At 42.9% G+C, this 15829-nt stretch overlaps 1 protein-coding gene across 1 annotated transcript in view; it reads left to right on the top strand.

Annotated features, from left to right (window-relative positions):
- RBPMS (RNA binding protein, mRNA processing factor) overlaps window positions 1-6951 on the top strand; it is a 172845-nt gene extending 165894 nt beyond the window's left edge. The window contains exon 9 of the mRNA XM_051965782.1: window positions 5853-6951. Within this exon, the coding sequence (XP_051821742.1) occupies window positions 5853-5858 (6 nt within the window). The 3' untranslated portion in view covers window positions 5859-6951. The remainder of the gene's footprint in view (window positions 1-5852) is intronic.
- Window positions 6952-15829: the final 8878 nt, after the last annotated feature.

Raw genomic sequence — 15829 nt, 5'->3', positions numbered from 1 at the left:
GTTTTATGCTCTACCATATGGTTAGTTTTTGTTAAGATGCCATGTATATCTTTTTTCCCCCCTGACGTAATTGGGGTTAAGTGACTTGCCCAGGGTCACAAGGCTAGAGAGTGTTAAGTGTCTGAGACCAGATTTGAACTCAGAACCTCCTGACATCAGGGTTGATGCACCAACTAGCTGCCCCTGATGCCATGTATATCTTTAAAAAAGTATACTCCATTTAGTCATTACCAGAGATGTGTCATATTAACTGAAGAATTCTGTTCAGTTCCTTCTTTCTTATCTTTTGGTTAGATGTGTCTAGGTCTAAAAGGAAAACAATTGTATTATTGAGACAAAGTTTCTTATACTTTTACCTTCTCTGAGATGATTTACATTTATTGCATTTTAAATATATTTTTCTACCTAATAGTATTTTATTTTTTTCCAATTGCATGTAAAAAGTGTTCAACATTCATTTTTATAAGATTTTGATTTCCATTATTTTTCTCCCTCCCTGCCTTCCCTCCTCATTCTCTAAGACAGCAATCTGATATATGTTATATATCTATATAGATTGTATGCTTTTGAGGACGGGGGCTCTTTTGTATCTCCTCACATTTGCTTATAAACATATGGGGCTTTTTGTTAATTTCAAGTAAAACTAGGAAAGGAGAACTTGGATTGCCTGAAACTGGTCTTTTTCTCCCCTCTGAGAGCATATTTGACCCATAGAAGCTAATAGATATTAAGGAATTCCAGATATTTTGGGTTGTTTCTCTAAATTTGTATTCTTGGGGCAGCTAGATGGCTGGATAGAGCACCAGCCCTGGATTCAGGAGGACCTGAGTTCAAATCTGGTCTCAGACACTTTGACATTTCCTAGCTGTGTGACCCTGGGCAAGTCACTTAACCCTAATTGCCTCAGCATAAAAAAAGAAAAAGAAAAAAAAAGTAAATTTGTATTCTTTGTATTTCTTTGGTAAGTTTCTTTGTATTTCATTTGAAAATATTTTGTATTGACTTCTCTGTGTCCTTGTTGTCTTCCTGCAGTAGAATGTAAACTTTTTGAAGGCAGGGAATGTTTCATTTTTGTTGTTGCTTTCCCAGAGCCTAACCTAGTTTGGGACACACAACAGCTGCTTAGTAAATGATTTTTAAAATTGAATTAGGACATGGTGCAGTGGAAAGACTGCTGGATTTGGAGCCAAAGTACTTGAATCCAATTGCTAGCTTAGAGACATGCAGTCTGAATAGTATGTATATTCCTCCATGACTTATGTGACTTCCTCTTCTGAGTCTGTGACCTTATAATCATGGGGCCCAACTTCCTCACTTTACAGAAAAGGAACCTAAAAGCTAGAGAATTATTTGGCCAACGGCATAGAGGTTCTCGGTGGCCACACTGGGATTCGGACTCTTGGTTCTCTGACAGTAAATGTAGCGCTTTCCCCGTGCTTCAGGAGTGTTTTCAGACCCCTCCAAATCTAAGCACCCCTGGTTTAAGACCAGGGATCCTGCGGTGCCTGGAGAGGATTGCCCTGGTGACTTACGTTCACAGGTACATCTCTTCCTCCTTCCCAGGTACCAGGTGTGTGATGGCGGCTACACTTTGTCTTGTGGGTATTGATACAATCTTTGGCAGTGGCTGCTGGTTTCATGAGCTGTTTTGTAAGACTGCAGCTTACTGGTGAGTATATGGAGCGACCAGCCAGACCATTCCAAAAGGTTTTATGAAGGAGGAATTTTCATGTAAGAAGAGCTGACTTTTTTCTCACAGCCCTGCACTTGGATTAAAAAAAAGGATACGAATCTTGCCTCAAATGCAAAATATGTTTAACAGCTTTTTAGCCTTGGTATCTTCATCTATAAAATGGGGATAATAATAGCACCATTGTGATTGTTGTAAGGCTAAAGTGAGATATTTGTAAAATTCTTTGCCAACCTTAAAATGATATATAAATGGCTATAGTTGTTATTAGACCTGATTTTGAATCCTGCCTTCTCACTTGCTAGCTAGGTGACCCTGGCAAATCATCTTTCTCCTCTCAGCTGCTTCCTCCTCCTATACTGACGCTCAGAATTTCTGTCACGCCTCCCTCTCAGAGATGTTGTGAGGTTTAGCTGCAGGGAGATAGCGCTGGCTATGGATGTTATGTTTCTTCTTGTTACCTGGACACTTCATCCCTAACTGCACCAGTGCAGATCCCCCTCCAGCCTGCTTAGGTTTTTCCCATTGCAAGGACAGCTATACCTTACTCACCATAGCCCAGGGACTTCTGGTAGCCAAAGTCTCATGGTTTGCACACTTGTAAGATTTCACAAAATACCTAATACCCAGAATCTTATTTGATCCTCACCATCCATCACCCTGAGAGGTTGGGGCTATGGTTATCAGTCCCCTTTGTGCAAGCCAAGAAAGCTGAGCTGTGGAGGGAGGTGAGTGATTTTTCTCGGGATCTCACAGCTAGTAGTTTTCCTTCTTCAGTCTGCTCACAATTCCAGCTAGTCACCATCGTTGTGGATTTTGACAGTGTCATCCTGCATTGCTCTCCCTCCCAGCATCCTGTAACTGCCAGTTTGATAAGCATTCTATTGGTCCTTCTTCCAAGTTATTGATAACTGGGTGGAGCAGCACAGGGCCAAGCGCTAATTTCCTGGGCACTCCACTGGAGATCTCCCTCCAAGAAGCCATTACTGACAACTCTTTGGGCTGAAACATTCAGTCAGTCCCAAATCCGTCGTGTTTTTTTAGGCTTTATTAAACTCTTTACTAAAAATCTGGTTAAATATTTCTTGTGGCATTTTGCTAGTTATAGTTACCCTGATGAGAAGAAAGTGTGAGAGGGAAGTCTGGCCCCAGGCTGATCCCTGGTAGGTCCTGCTGCCCTTCTGGAGAAGTGTTCAGCCCTTCCCACCATCCCCACTCCCCTTACAGGAATACACTCTGTCAGTTGTGCTACATTTCCCATCCTTCACGTTCCCTCACACGTCCTGGATAGCAGATGGCTAATTGTGTCTGTGTGCTCTTTCAGTACTTGAGGGTGGGGTTCATCCGCATTCCTTCCTGTGCTGGGGAGTATATTGGGAGTGGGGTGCTCAGGGAGCAGGCAAGGAGTCTCTGCCAGAAAGGAATGAACTCCAAAACATGTTAGTTTTATAACTGTAAATGTTGGTGGAGAAAACGCTGATGGCAAGCCGCTGGGACTCCTCAGGCCTCAGTTTCCTTCTCTGTGAAATGAAAAGGTTCCACCTCTGGGATGCTATGAATTCTCTAGCTCTCCATTTTCTCTTCTGTAAAAGAAGGGGTTGTGTGCTAAAGTCAGTATTGAACTAGATGGCTGCCGAGGTCTCCTTGTACCTCTGTCTGTGAATCTTTGATTTCTTTCTTACCTTCAAGAGAAAAGGCCTCCTAAACACTTGGGAAGAAAGGCTTTCAGAAAGCTAGATGGAGCAAAACCTCTTCCTGCTAGAGAAGAACAGTCTCTTCACAGGTTAGCATTCACAATGTGACAAAAATTGATATCCTAAGTTATCAGGTGCTTGCTGTGAAGCAGGGGGGAAGAATTCTCCAGTCACGCAGGTAGTGACCTCCACGTGATCGGGTGTGCAAGGGGCTGCTGACAGCAGGGACAGCTACCTGGCCACAGTCTCTTCCAGCCTGAAATCCACAAAAGACATGTAGTATTTTTTTTTAACTGACCATCCTATTTGCTTTTTTAAGTCAGAAAATTGAGATGGGACTTTGAGGATCCTTCCAGCTGGAGAGCTTTGCTGTTTGGGCCGAAAATCAAGTCTTAGGTATAGAGGGTACAGAAGAAGAGAGAGTGAGGCTGATGACCTTGTACATCCTCTTCCTATGTGGCCTTGCACACCTCTTCCTCACTTAAATCTAATTCATGTGCAAACCAAGACACAAGGCACCACCCGGACCATTTGACCATCTTTACCTGCCTTAAAGTCCAAAGACAAGCACATGATGAAGCAACAGGGAGCTGTAGTCACAATCCTGCCCATAGCTAGCACCAGACGGAAGCAGCAGTGGGATTCGGCAGCCCCCTGGTGTCTGAGGAGCCTTTTAAGGATTGCTGCTCCCCTCCTGACTTGAGGAGGGGGCTAGAAAAGGTGCCCTAAAACAGTCTCCTTCATTCAACCCTGGCCTGTTTACCATGGCAGGAGGGAGTCCCACCCTACGGTCAAAAATAGTACAAAAACATTTGGTTTTGTTTCATGTTTCCATGCAATGTGTTGCACACTTATGGACAATATGAAATCCAGGAGATCTGAAGGATGAACAACTCTCATTGCTAGAGAACTGAGCAGGTTTAATAGCTGGGTATAGCACCCCCAAGTGAAACAAAGCAAGCAAATGAAGGCCAGATGACCGAAGGCACAACTGGCTGCAGAGAAGAGGATTGCTGCAGAGCTGATAAAGGTTTTGCAATCAAAATATAATCTAGTCAGCAAGCTTGTATGTCTACTAAAAGGAGCGAATGACAGTCTCATGATAATGCAATTGCCACTTGCAGGAAAACTCCACACCACCACCATTAATGTTGAGACTCCCACCATTACAAGCCCTGATGAAATCAAATCAAAATTATATAAAAGACCTAGAATCCCTCATCAGTGTGCCAAAAGAGCACAAGCTGATAATTCTGGGTAATTTTAATGCAAGAGCAGGTACAGACTACCAGATGTAGCAGGGCATCCTTGGGAGGAATGGAATTGGAAACAGCAACAGCAACAATCATGACTTACTTCTGAAGCTTGTGCATCTGTTACTTGAAGGCACCCTCACAGAAAACCTTTGCTTTTACACTTTTTCATTGTAAGAAGAGACAGACGGGATATGTGAGTGAAAAAGGCAATATGTGCTACAGAGTGACGAATACATCAGAGACTTGTTCGAGTATTGTCATCTTTTCTATTTATAGTTTGCCTTTGCATCCCCAGTGTTTAACAGTGTTAAACCATGGCAAGTAGTAGGCCCTTAATAAATGCACATTGACTGGCTGATAAAATTGTATTCCTTATATGTGTATATATACATATATATACACACACACATATTATTTGTGTGTGTGTGTATATAGTTTTTTCTTGATTCTCTATAGGTGATGATAGTATGTTAGAGCAGGAGTTAAAAAGATTTCCATTCAAATTCAAATGTGACCCTGTTATTTTCAATTTTATTTTTTTATTCTGATGATATGTGTTGATGTATTAATTCATTCATCTCCTAATTTCTTGAACTATAAGTATAACCCTTAAATTTCCTCTTTCTTAATAAAAGCGTCCTCTGATACAAATTTGCCTCCAGTTGTAGTTTTGGCTGCCTACCATATAATGTGATATTTATATGTGATGTGTGTATGTGTGTGTGTGTGTGTGTGTGTGTGTGTGTGTAATATGTGATATTTATGTTATCTTTACCATTTGTTATCATCCTTGTAATTTTTTGCTTGTCCTGAAAATTTCTCATAGCCTTTATATAGCACTTTAAGGTTTGCAAAGAGCTTTATAAAACTCTATATCTAGGAAGTCGGTGCCATTATTATCCTCATTTTACAGACAAGGACATCAAGGCTGATTTGAGTGACTTACTTGCCCAGTGCCATATGGTTTCTGATAGATTATTTAGATTCAGGTCTTTCTGACTCTGACCTTGCCCAGTGCTCTGTCCTATTTCTTGTGTGATCCCTTGAATCCTTACCTTGTTTTCTGACCAACCCAACCAACACCAGAAAGGAAAGCTGGAATTAATATGTCATCTCCAAGCAGGTAGCAGAAGGAACACAGGGTGGACAAGCAGGCAACTCATTTGGGATCCGCAACTTCTTCCTAACCTGGTTCTTGCCTTTCTATTTCAGGCTTGAATGAAGCACCACCTGGTTTTGATTCCTCCAAGACTTTGCCACAGCCTCTATCACACATCTGTACTTGTCGAAGAAAAAGTATAATAATAAATAAAAATGTTTTTTCTCTTTTACACTGTATAATGTAAGAAATAGTGTTTCTGTGAATGCGTGGTCTGCCATCCATTGCTGTAGAGTTTAAAAGGAAATTTTAAACATCACGTAAACACGCAGCAGGAGAGTGTGTTTTTTTATGCCGAATATTATAAGGATGCCTGGATTTTCATACACTGGGTTGGATCACCGTTTTTGTGTTTGACTTTTGAATGCTTAGAATAAGAATTTTTATTTTGTACCCCTTTTAAGCTGCATGTTTGGGGGATTTTTAAAAATCTTATCAAGCTCTTTTGTATTGTGAGTTTGTGTATTTTTGTTGTTCTGGCTCAAGTCTCGGGGAAGATCCCACATGGTGTGCATGTCAGACACAAAGTTGTACATAGTTAGGGAGTTAGCTTGTAACTCCCAGTTCTGCTAGCATATGTAGGTAAGGTTGTCTGGATCCTTGGCTAGGGGAGTTTCTCTTCCCGGTATATTCCTGACTAGCCGAGCTGAAGTTTTCCGGGTCTAGGTCCCAGAGTTAGGGGCCTGTGCCAGTAACAAACCACAGGGCCAGCCAGACTGAATGGGGGGGGGGGGGGGAAGTGCCTTGCTCTTCCATGTTCTATCACACCCCTTGAGGAGGAACACCTAGGGGAAGCAAGGGAAGAGCGCTTGCTTTCCTTACGATCCGAAACCTTGCTCAGGGTTGCAGAGAAGCTGACCCAGCCCTGTCAAGTCTCCTGCAGCAAGGTTCACAGCTCTACAAAGGGATCCCGCAAACACGAGGCAAGTCTTCCGGATCTTTGGCAGCCCGAGCCAAACGTAACCGTTTTCTATTCATAAGAGATGTCAGCTCAGCGTAGGAGGAGCTGCTGTAAACTGTACGCAGCTCCCGTCTTCACACCTCTTGTCAAAAGAGACCTCAGAGCCCATCATCCACCTGCTTTTGGTCCTGCGTTTGTTTTGCGTTACTTGTCTGATACTTTAGAGGCTAATAAACATGTTCACCATTTTATCATAGGTGTGTCCATCCTTGCTTTATTACTGGGTTGTTTTTTGCAAGGGTTGGGAATTATAAGAATGACAGTCAAGAAACCCAAGCTTTCTCAAGTCACAAAAACCACAGTGGGGAAGAAAGATGAGGTAGAAGGTATCCTTCCTATAGCGGAAGGGAAACTCCAACTAAGGCTACTTCACGTGTCACTGCTCTGAAAAGATCTGCTGGGACCTTCATGGATGGCTCAGTAGCTCATGAGTCATAAGCCTGCCTCCATAGGAAGCTGGCTGTCTCCGTCCCCCCCAGCCTGTTACACTTTCTTCATCCCATGTTTGACAGTACTTTTTGATTGTGACTTTTTTAAGAAATAAAATTTTGCAGTAGAGCAGACACGTCCTCTGAAGGCTGCTGTCCCTCTACACAGCCCCATTATTCCAAGTTATTTTCACCTACATCCTTGTAGGAATCAGTGCCCTCTTCCCAGCCTAGGGAGTTTTTCAAAAAAAAAGGGCATTCCTCAGGCTGTTTGAGGTCCTCCTTTTCCGATCATGCTTTTTTGGGGAGGTGCTTTCTGTGACAGTTCTTACAGGCAGCTCCCATGCTCTCTCCACCCTATAATTTGGATTCCTTAGAAATTGTGTTTCATAATCATAAAGCACTGGCTGAGAGAACAATTGGCATTGAGAAGTCTGTGTGTCAGAGAGCACGCAACTTGGGATAATGGAAGGCATGGCAGAACTCCCTAACTCCAATTCTGAAATAGTCTTTGGTTCAGATTTCCTTCTAGTTTGTCTCTGAATATTTTTGCTCTTTATTTAAGCAGAGGACTATCTTTGTGTTGGGAGGAGGGTTTCAAGCTCTCTCTGCTTTGGGGAGCCCCTTCTCAGCCTATTATTCCATTACATGGGAGTTCTTTGGGAGAAGATACCGTTTCCTTGCTATCTTTGTGTTCCCAGTACCCCGTACAACACATGTAGTGGCTTGTTGATGTGACTGGTCCCCTTGAACCCTATCTAGGGTTCTGAGATGACCCAGTAGTGTGGCTGACAATACCGAACTTAAGCTTGGCAGCATCAGAATAGTTCCAAGTTCTTTACCCTGATGCAGACAACAAATTCCAGGTCCATGATACGATTCATTTCAGGATGTCCACAAAACAAACAGAGCCTTTGTACTAGCAGCTGTGAACCCTGAGCTTTTCTACTATAACTGGAGATTCAAGTTTCACCAAATGGGGGATTTTGAGATTACTTAGATTAATCATTTAGTGCAGAGAGTGCTGGGCCCAGAGTCTGGAAGACAAGTTTACATCCAGCCTTGGGCATTTTCTACCTCTGGAACACTCAGCAAGTCACTTAATTTCTGTTTGCCTCAGTTTCTCCACCTGTAAAAAGGGGATAATAATAGTACCTATAGCCCAGGATTGATACAAAGATGAAATGAGATAACATTTGCAAAGTGCTTTCTAAACTTTAAAGTATTGTTATTATTATAGCTAATAATAGTTCCTATTTCTATAGTGCTTTAAAATGTGCAAAATGCTTTCCTTATCCTATGAGACAGTCTGCTGTTCAGTCGTTTTAATTTGTGACTGACTCCTTAAGATCCTGTTTAGAATTTTTTTTGTCTAAGATATGGACTAGCTTTCCATTTCCTTCTTGAGCTCATTTTGCAGACCAGACAACTGAGACAAATAGGGCTAAGTGACTTGCCCAGAGTCACACAGCTGCTAAGTGACTGAAGTCACATTTGATCTCTCCAGACCAGCACTCTATCTACCTGCACCACCTAGCTGAGGTAGTTAGTAAAGTGTTAATTCTCATTTGGATGGAGAAACGGAAGCCACAGACCAAAGTGAATGCCAGAGCAGCTGGGATCTCCCCAGGACCCAACTGGGGATAAATAAGCTCTGACCAAAGGAAGACAGGACAGCAGGCCATGAGGCAAGCTTAGCTGACTTCTGGTGGCCTCTGTCTATTGATTTTTCATAGAAAAACTTGAGAGTAATGTGGGACACAGGAATTCTGTACTCTTGGCAAAGGGCTATCTCCACTGGAGGGGGAAGCCCCACAGTATGCTTGGTATTCAGTCTTCCCAGACATCTTGGATGCTTTGCCATCCATCCGGCTGCTGCATTCCCCTCTGCTCCTTGCAGTTCTCATTCAGGAAACACTGAAGAGATGCAATACTACCACTGCTTCTAGAACAGCCGTGACACTGGACTGCCCTATGACCTTACTCACTATTCCTGAGACTCCTTCCGTGGCCCTTACTCCCCACACAGATCATCTCTACCACAGAATGTCAACTCTTGAAGACCAGAGTCTATTGTCTATCCCCAGGACCTGGCCCTGAGGGAATTTAACCCCGATTTTTCTATTCCAAGACATCATGCAAAACCTCAGCTACCTCCAAAGTGCCTTCCTATCTCTCATCCATAGATCACTGCCTACGGGGCATTTCAAACTGGATGTACTCATAGATACCTTTGTTATGTCCAAAAATGGAACCCATTCTATTTTCCCCAAGTCCTCTCCTCTTATGAGCTTTCCTATTATTGTTAAGGAGATCACCATCTTTCTAGTCACCGGGCCTGCCACCTGATTGTTTTTGACTCCTTTCTCGTCCACTACATCCAGTTATCAAGTCTTACCAATTCTGCCTTCCTGACAGCCCTTGCATGTGCTCTCAGACTGTGACACTGCCAACTCCCTGGGGCAAGCCTTTATCGCCCCACACTAGCCAACTACAGTAGGTGCAACTAAGATGTTTCCTGCCTCAAGTCTCTCCTCATTCCAATCTCTCATTCACTCAGTTGTGCTCATCTCACATGCCAGTAAAGTTATGCTTTCTGCAAAGTGGGCTTCAGCAATGTGTGAACAAAGAAATCCCAGAAGAATGGGTTGGTTTTCAGAGGCAGAGGAACTAGAAACCAAATTGCCAGTAATCTCTGAATTATGAAGAAAGCTGAGAGAGTTCCATAAAAATATCTACTTTTGATTCATTAACTAAAGCCTTTGATCACAACAAAATGTATCAAGTTCTCAGAGATGGGAGTCCCAAATTACCTCACCTATCTTCTGAGGACCCAGAAACCAGTTAAAACGGAACATGGAACAACTGATTGGTTGAAGACTGGAATAGAGTATGATAAGGCTGTATATTGTCATCGCATTTAACTTATATGCAGAGTTCATAGTGTGAAATGCCAGGCTGGATAATCAAAAGCTGGAAGGAATATCAATAATCTCAGCTGATGGCAGAAAGCGAAGAGGAATTAAGAAGCCTCTTGATAACCATGAACTAAACTGTAAAAGCTGATTTGAAGTTTAATCTCAAAAAACCCCAAGTTCTTGACAACTGGTCCCATCATTTCTTGACAAAAAGATGGAGAAGAAATGGAAGCAATGTCAGATTTTATATTTATGGGCTCAAAGTCACTGTAGATGGTGACTACAGCTACGCAATTAAAAGACACTTTCTCCTTGAATGGAAAGCTTTGGCAAATATGGACGACAGATTGAAAAGTAGAGAGATCATTTTGCTGACAAAGATCTGTGTAGTCAAAAGTAGGTTTTTCTAGTAGCAATGTATGGCTGAACACTGTAGAATTGAAGCTTTCAAACTGTGGTGCTGGAGAAGATACTTGAGAGTTCCTTGGACAGGGGTAAAACCAGTCAATATGAAGGAAATTAATTCAGGCTATTCACTGGAAGCTCAAATCCTGAAGTTGAAGCCTCACTATTTTGGCTACATAATGAAAAGACAAGACTCTGGAAAAGACCCTAATGTTGGGAAAGACTGAAGGCCAAAAGAGAAGGGAAAGTCACTATGATAAGATGGATAGACAGTGGACAGACTTGAGAGACAGTGGGTATTTTTTGAAGGGCCTAGAGTACCCTTGTGTCCAAGAGATCATGAAGAAGTGGACATGACTGAACTTCTGAGCAACAGTGACATGATGAGACCTGCACATGAGGATTATCAGCTAGTATGGCAGTAACAGAACAGAAGGAAATGACCTTCTGGTAACCATGGGAATTGGGGAGAAGGGACAGATGGAAGACATGCCCTGAAGGGAGAATTGGTAATGTAGCAACTGATGAGATTTGAGGGAAAGGGAAGATGCAAGGATACTCTGAGGTTGCAATCCTAGATGACGGGAAGGGTTATACCACCTAACAGAAAAATATAAGGAAGTTAAGAGAAGGGAAGGTTTTGATGGGCAAGAAAGTGAGCCTTGTTTTGGAACTACTGCCTTGATGGTCTCCCCTTTTTTCTCATCTTTTTTAAAAAAATTGCTCTTTGGCATCAAATGTTTTAAGATTTAGCTACCAGGAATGTGGGATCCTATACACCCAACAGGCTCAGAGTTAGGCTGCTATATCCCACATTTCAAAGTTGCTAGGAAATTCTCTGACTTGTCTATTGAAAGACACTGATTTCTCACCATTGGTTCAGAAATGCAGGCACTAAGATGACCAGCGGTACTTTAGGACTAATTTGATTTTACCTGGTTCAAAGAGAAATACTGCATATGAAGTACTCAAGAGTGAGCAATCTATTGAACTGTATTTTCATATATGAGCAAAGACTTAAGAGAAAAATGTCATCAGCTGACCCAAGTTAATTATACAAAAACAAGATATTGGGCCACTGAATGATAAACTGATAAAAACCACCCTAAAACAAGAGTGAAAAGTAACTGCAAGCATTGAGTGAGTATGCTCAACGAAGTAATTAATAATCTCCTCCCTAAGGGGAAACTTTCTGCCATTTTTGAACATGGGTTGTATGATGAAGGAAGTGGGAACATACCAAGGAGAAACATGCAATGGAAGGACCAGGAAATGTTAACTTTGTCATCTCCACCCTATGGGGTGACGAGGAAGAGACCTTGCACTTCAAAATAGGAAATAAAAATTAAAAGGCTCATTCTGGTATCTATAAGTGCAGACTGCCTGCTTCTTACAAGAATCAACTTCATATACTCCAGAGTCTTTTTTTATCTATTTCTAACAAAGAGGCTTTTTCTAAAAAGTGTTAAACTGTCCTGTTGGATTATAAACGTAACCACTGAATGCAATAAATAGGGCTTCCTCTTTTACACCCAATGGACACCTACAGAACAGAGGACCTATGCCCTAGTCTCAATCACAGGGTAGGAGAGGAAAATCAATAGGCAAGAAGTCACAACATTAGTTAAGATGTCCATGTTATAAAAATATCTGCTTTCATTTATCCAGATCTTTACAACTGATCAAATAAGCTCAGGTGACTTCACATTCACAAGTGAATGTGTCAAAATTACAAAGAAGCATGGCAATCCCATACTATACCTCTCCAGAGGTGGGAGGCCCACAGGTGTGTAATATTCCATGCATTTTCAGACTTTTGGGAAAAATTTTGATGATAACCAAAGATAGCAATAAAATATTTTTTGGGGAGAAGAGAGGTGTCTTCAAGGGCACATATGATATCATAATCACATTCTATAGACTTAGAGGTTGACAAGATCTAAAATATTATGTAATTATCTCCCTCATTTGGTAGATGCTGAAGTCCAGAGAAGAAAGATGAGTTAGTATCTTGAGGTTACTGGGGTAGTAATAGGTAACAGAAGTCAAATTCATATCTAGGTGCTCCTACATTTTGGTCCACATTGGAGAGTTGTAGTAAAGCAGGCAATTAGATTGGCTCTGCTGGTTAGGCAAAGATAGTGGGCAGGAAAGGGCAGCTGAAAAGATATAGATTTGATTCAACATAAAGGTAAACTAATAACCAGGCAATCCAGAAATGCACGGTTGGGGTTGGGGAGAGGCTCCCCTCTCTAGATGACTAGCTGGCTGTACAGCCAATATCCAAATGGGGCCAAATTCATCAGATGCCCTATGAGTCCTAGGATTCTGAAGTCTATATAGATTGTCTTTGGTCCAGTCCTTGATGGATTTCTTACAGGAAACTGGAATGAGTCAGTCTTCCTGGCCACATATCATCCTGAGTCACATGGTGGAAGGACATCTGAAAAGAAATGATTCAGACAGAGTTTGTACCCCTCAGTCTATTCAATGATCATTTCAAGGGCTGCTGTTTAGCAATGATCAGTGGGGCAACTTTAATTAGCCTGGCTTCCTCCTGAGAGGGTACTCATTGGCCTCCCTTTAGTATCTGTCAGCATCTCCTCAGCAACGTAAACCAGTTTTAAGGTGAGTTGAAAAATTTAAGGGTGGATATACTTGCAAATGATTAATAGAACTGCCTGTCTCTCTCTAGTCTCTTCACCCATCCATTTCTCTACTAACAGCTGTTAAAATGTTTCTAAAGCAAAGGTCTGAAGCAACACTTGTCCTGCTCAAAAAATGCAGTGGCTCTCTCTTCCCTCTACAAAACACAAGTTTCTTTGTTTTAAAGACATTTAAGGTCTGATTCCAGACTACCATTTGAGTTTATTTTGCATTATATATCTCCAGGTGAGATTTAAGTAAAACAGAATTCAGGGAATCCTGCCAACTCACTGAAATCTAACATTTCATCTCCTACCTCCATGCTTGAAGGTCACTTCCCCCCCTCCCCCTTCCTTGCTTCCTTGTGTCCTTCAAGGCTCAGCTTGGGTGCCATGTCCTCAAGAAACCTTTTCTGATCCAGCTGTTAGTGCTCCCTCCCTCCCCCCCCCCCCCCTTGCTCCTCCAGTACCTCCCAGGAGAAGGCACATTCTTGGGAGTACAAGGGATACTTTGCACCTTTGTTTTTATACCTTCAAAGCCAAGCCCATCACCTCGTACAGCAGGATCAATGCTTAAACTGACGTTCCCTATTGGTCCCCTCCAAATATTGCATCTTCCTAAAACCTGTGTCTTTGAAAGCTACCTTCCCTGCCAGGCAGATGACACAAAGTAGAGGAACATATCAATACGCTGCATGCGAACATTTGCTTTGAGAAAGAGGAAGAATCAAATTAAGCCAAGACTTATTGAGGACTTATGTGTCAGGCCTCGATCTTAAAGCCCAAGAACGGGGGCCTAGGAAAGCTGAAAGCTGCCTCTGTAAGCGTTCCATCCTGCAAATCAGCAGGAATGTCTGTGCTCCTTGGCATTCTGAAGTACCATCCTGAGGGGAGGTCTCTGGTCTGCCTAAAAAATAACTACAACTAGTTGAAAAAAGCCAGGAAATGGGCTTTGCTCTCTCTGCATAGCTCAGCTTCTTTAGGGAACGAAAGTCCAATATGAGCAGCCTCCGAGAAACAAAGAAATGCCAGTGACCTGAATCCGAGCAGCAAAGCCGGGAGTAATGGGCTGCCGGAGGCCCCCCTCCGCACCCCCAGCCTTTTAAGAGCACTTCCTCAGCAGGTGCAGGATGCTCTTGCTTTCCCCTGTGCCCCTACCACCACTCGGCTGCACTGACGGGAAGCGACAGCCACGGTGGCCCTCATGTGTTGGGCTCAAGCACATTCTCCCTCCTGTTAAAGTCTGGAACAGCCAGGATGAATTATTAATCCAGCTCAAAAAAAAAAAAAAAAAACACGCTCAGGCTTGGTTTTCCAGTCGGCCACCCTTCAAATGGCTGGAGAGATTAAGGACAGTTCAATGATAGCACTTAGTAGCTGCAGGGCTTCAAATGTGGCGCGCCACCCAGAGGAACTGGGGGAGGCCCTCATCTGTTAGATTTCATCCTAAAACACAAGGGCCCAATGGCTGTGTGGGAGGGTGTGCGCGTGTACGTGCACGCCTGTGTGGGCCAGAGGACGAGGAGGCCTTTGTGACCCAGATAACGAGATCTAATCGAACGGCTCCTGGAGAAGCAGGCAGGCCTGGGACCAGTATGGTGTCAGGAGCCCTCCCCGAGCTGCAGGAGCTCTCCCTCTCCAATCTGCGTGACCCTGGGCCAGTTCCTTTCAATCTGCCCATTGGAGGGTGCTCTTCTAGCTCTGTTTTTCTCCTCTCTACCCCCACTGCTCCTGTGTGGATGGCAGGACTCAGAAGGCTTGAGCCTGTGCAAAGCCAGATGATGCCTCTGAGATGCAAAGACACAGAACACGACAGTAGGGACAAGATATCTCCATGGAAGAGTGAGTTTCCACTTGCCACCTTATTTAAAACCACCCTCAAGCATATTACAGATTCTCTTCTAGGATTAGATTTGGTTGTGAAGTTTTGAGAAAAAAGGGGAAAAAGGCCAAGGAGTGGGGCACCTGAGTAAGGCTCAGTTTTGCCTTCATGACCTCACCGATGGTAGGCTGTCCCTGTAGGAAACATTATCTCTAAAACAAGGGGTTGGACTGGCTCATCTTCTGTGGAAGGTTTTACAAAGGACAGAGAGACTGTTTGGGCACAGGAGGAATGGAGCTGTTCCTTGTGGTCTGAAGGGTCCCGGCTATCTGGATGACCACCGGATGCAACATAAAGCTGGCAGAGCCTCCCTGGGTCAACCTGAACAACACAGAAATGCTTCACCTTTTCAAGGAGAAAAACTGTCAGGCAAACGAGTCCTTCTGTAGCAATGTTTTCACAGTCATTCATTTGGAAGGGTATTTTGATTTTAAAAGAGAGGTGCAAATAAATCTGATTAAAACAATGTCCAATTGTATATCTCCAAAGGGTCTAAGATGAAGCATGTCCCCCTCCCCTCCTCCTAACAGAGAAACCACAATGGGTTACACCTACATTTCTGCATGGATCACTTCTTTCTAGAATCTTTTATTTGTCTGTTTTTAACTGGGAGAGAAGTTGATGAGAGTGGGGATAACCAGGTAGTGAGAGTTCCCCTCATCCCTCAAAAACCCTCTCACCTAAATCAAGTAAGCAAACAAAAAAAGAGAAAAGCTGTTGAAACATTTTCACAATGGAGATCATGGAGAACAGAAGGAAGTTCAAAAGAAAGAAAGGACAAGGAGGACCAA

This window comes from Antechinus flavipes, chromosome 6 (genome assembly GCF_016432865.1).
Source record: "Antechinus flavipes isolate AdamAnt ecotype Samford, QLD, Australia chromosome 6, AdamAnt_v2, whole genome shotgun sequence".
NCBI lineage: Eukaryota > Metazoa > Chordata > Mammalia > Dasyuromorphia > Dasyuridae > Antechinus > Antechinus flavipes.
This window is presented reverse-complemented; position numbering and strand designations above follow the sequence as displayed.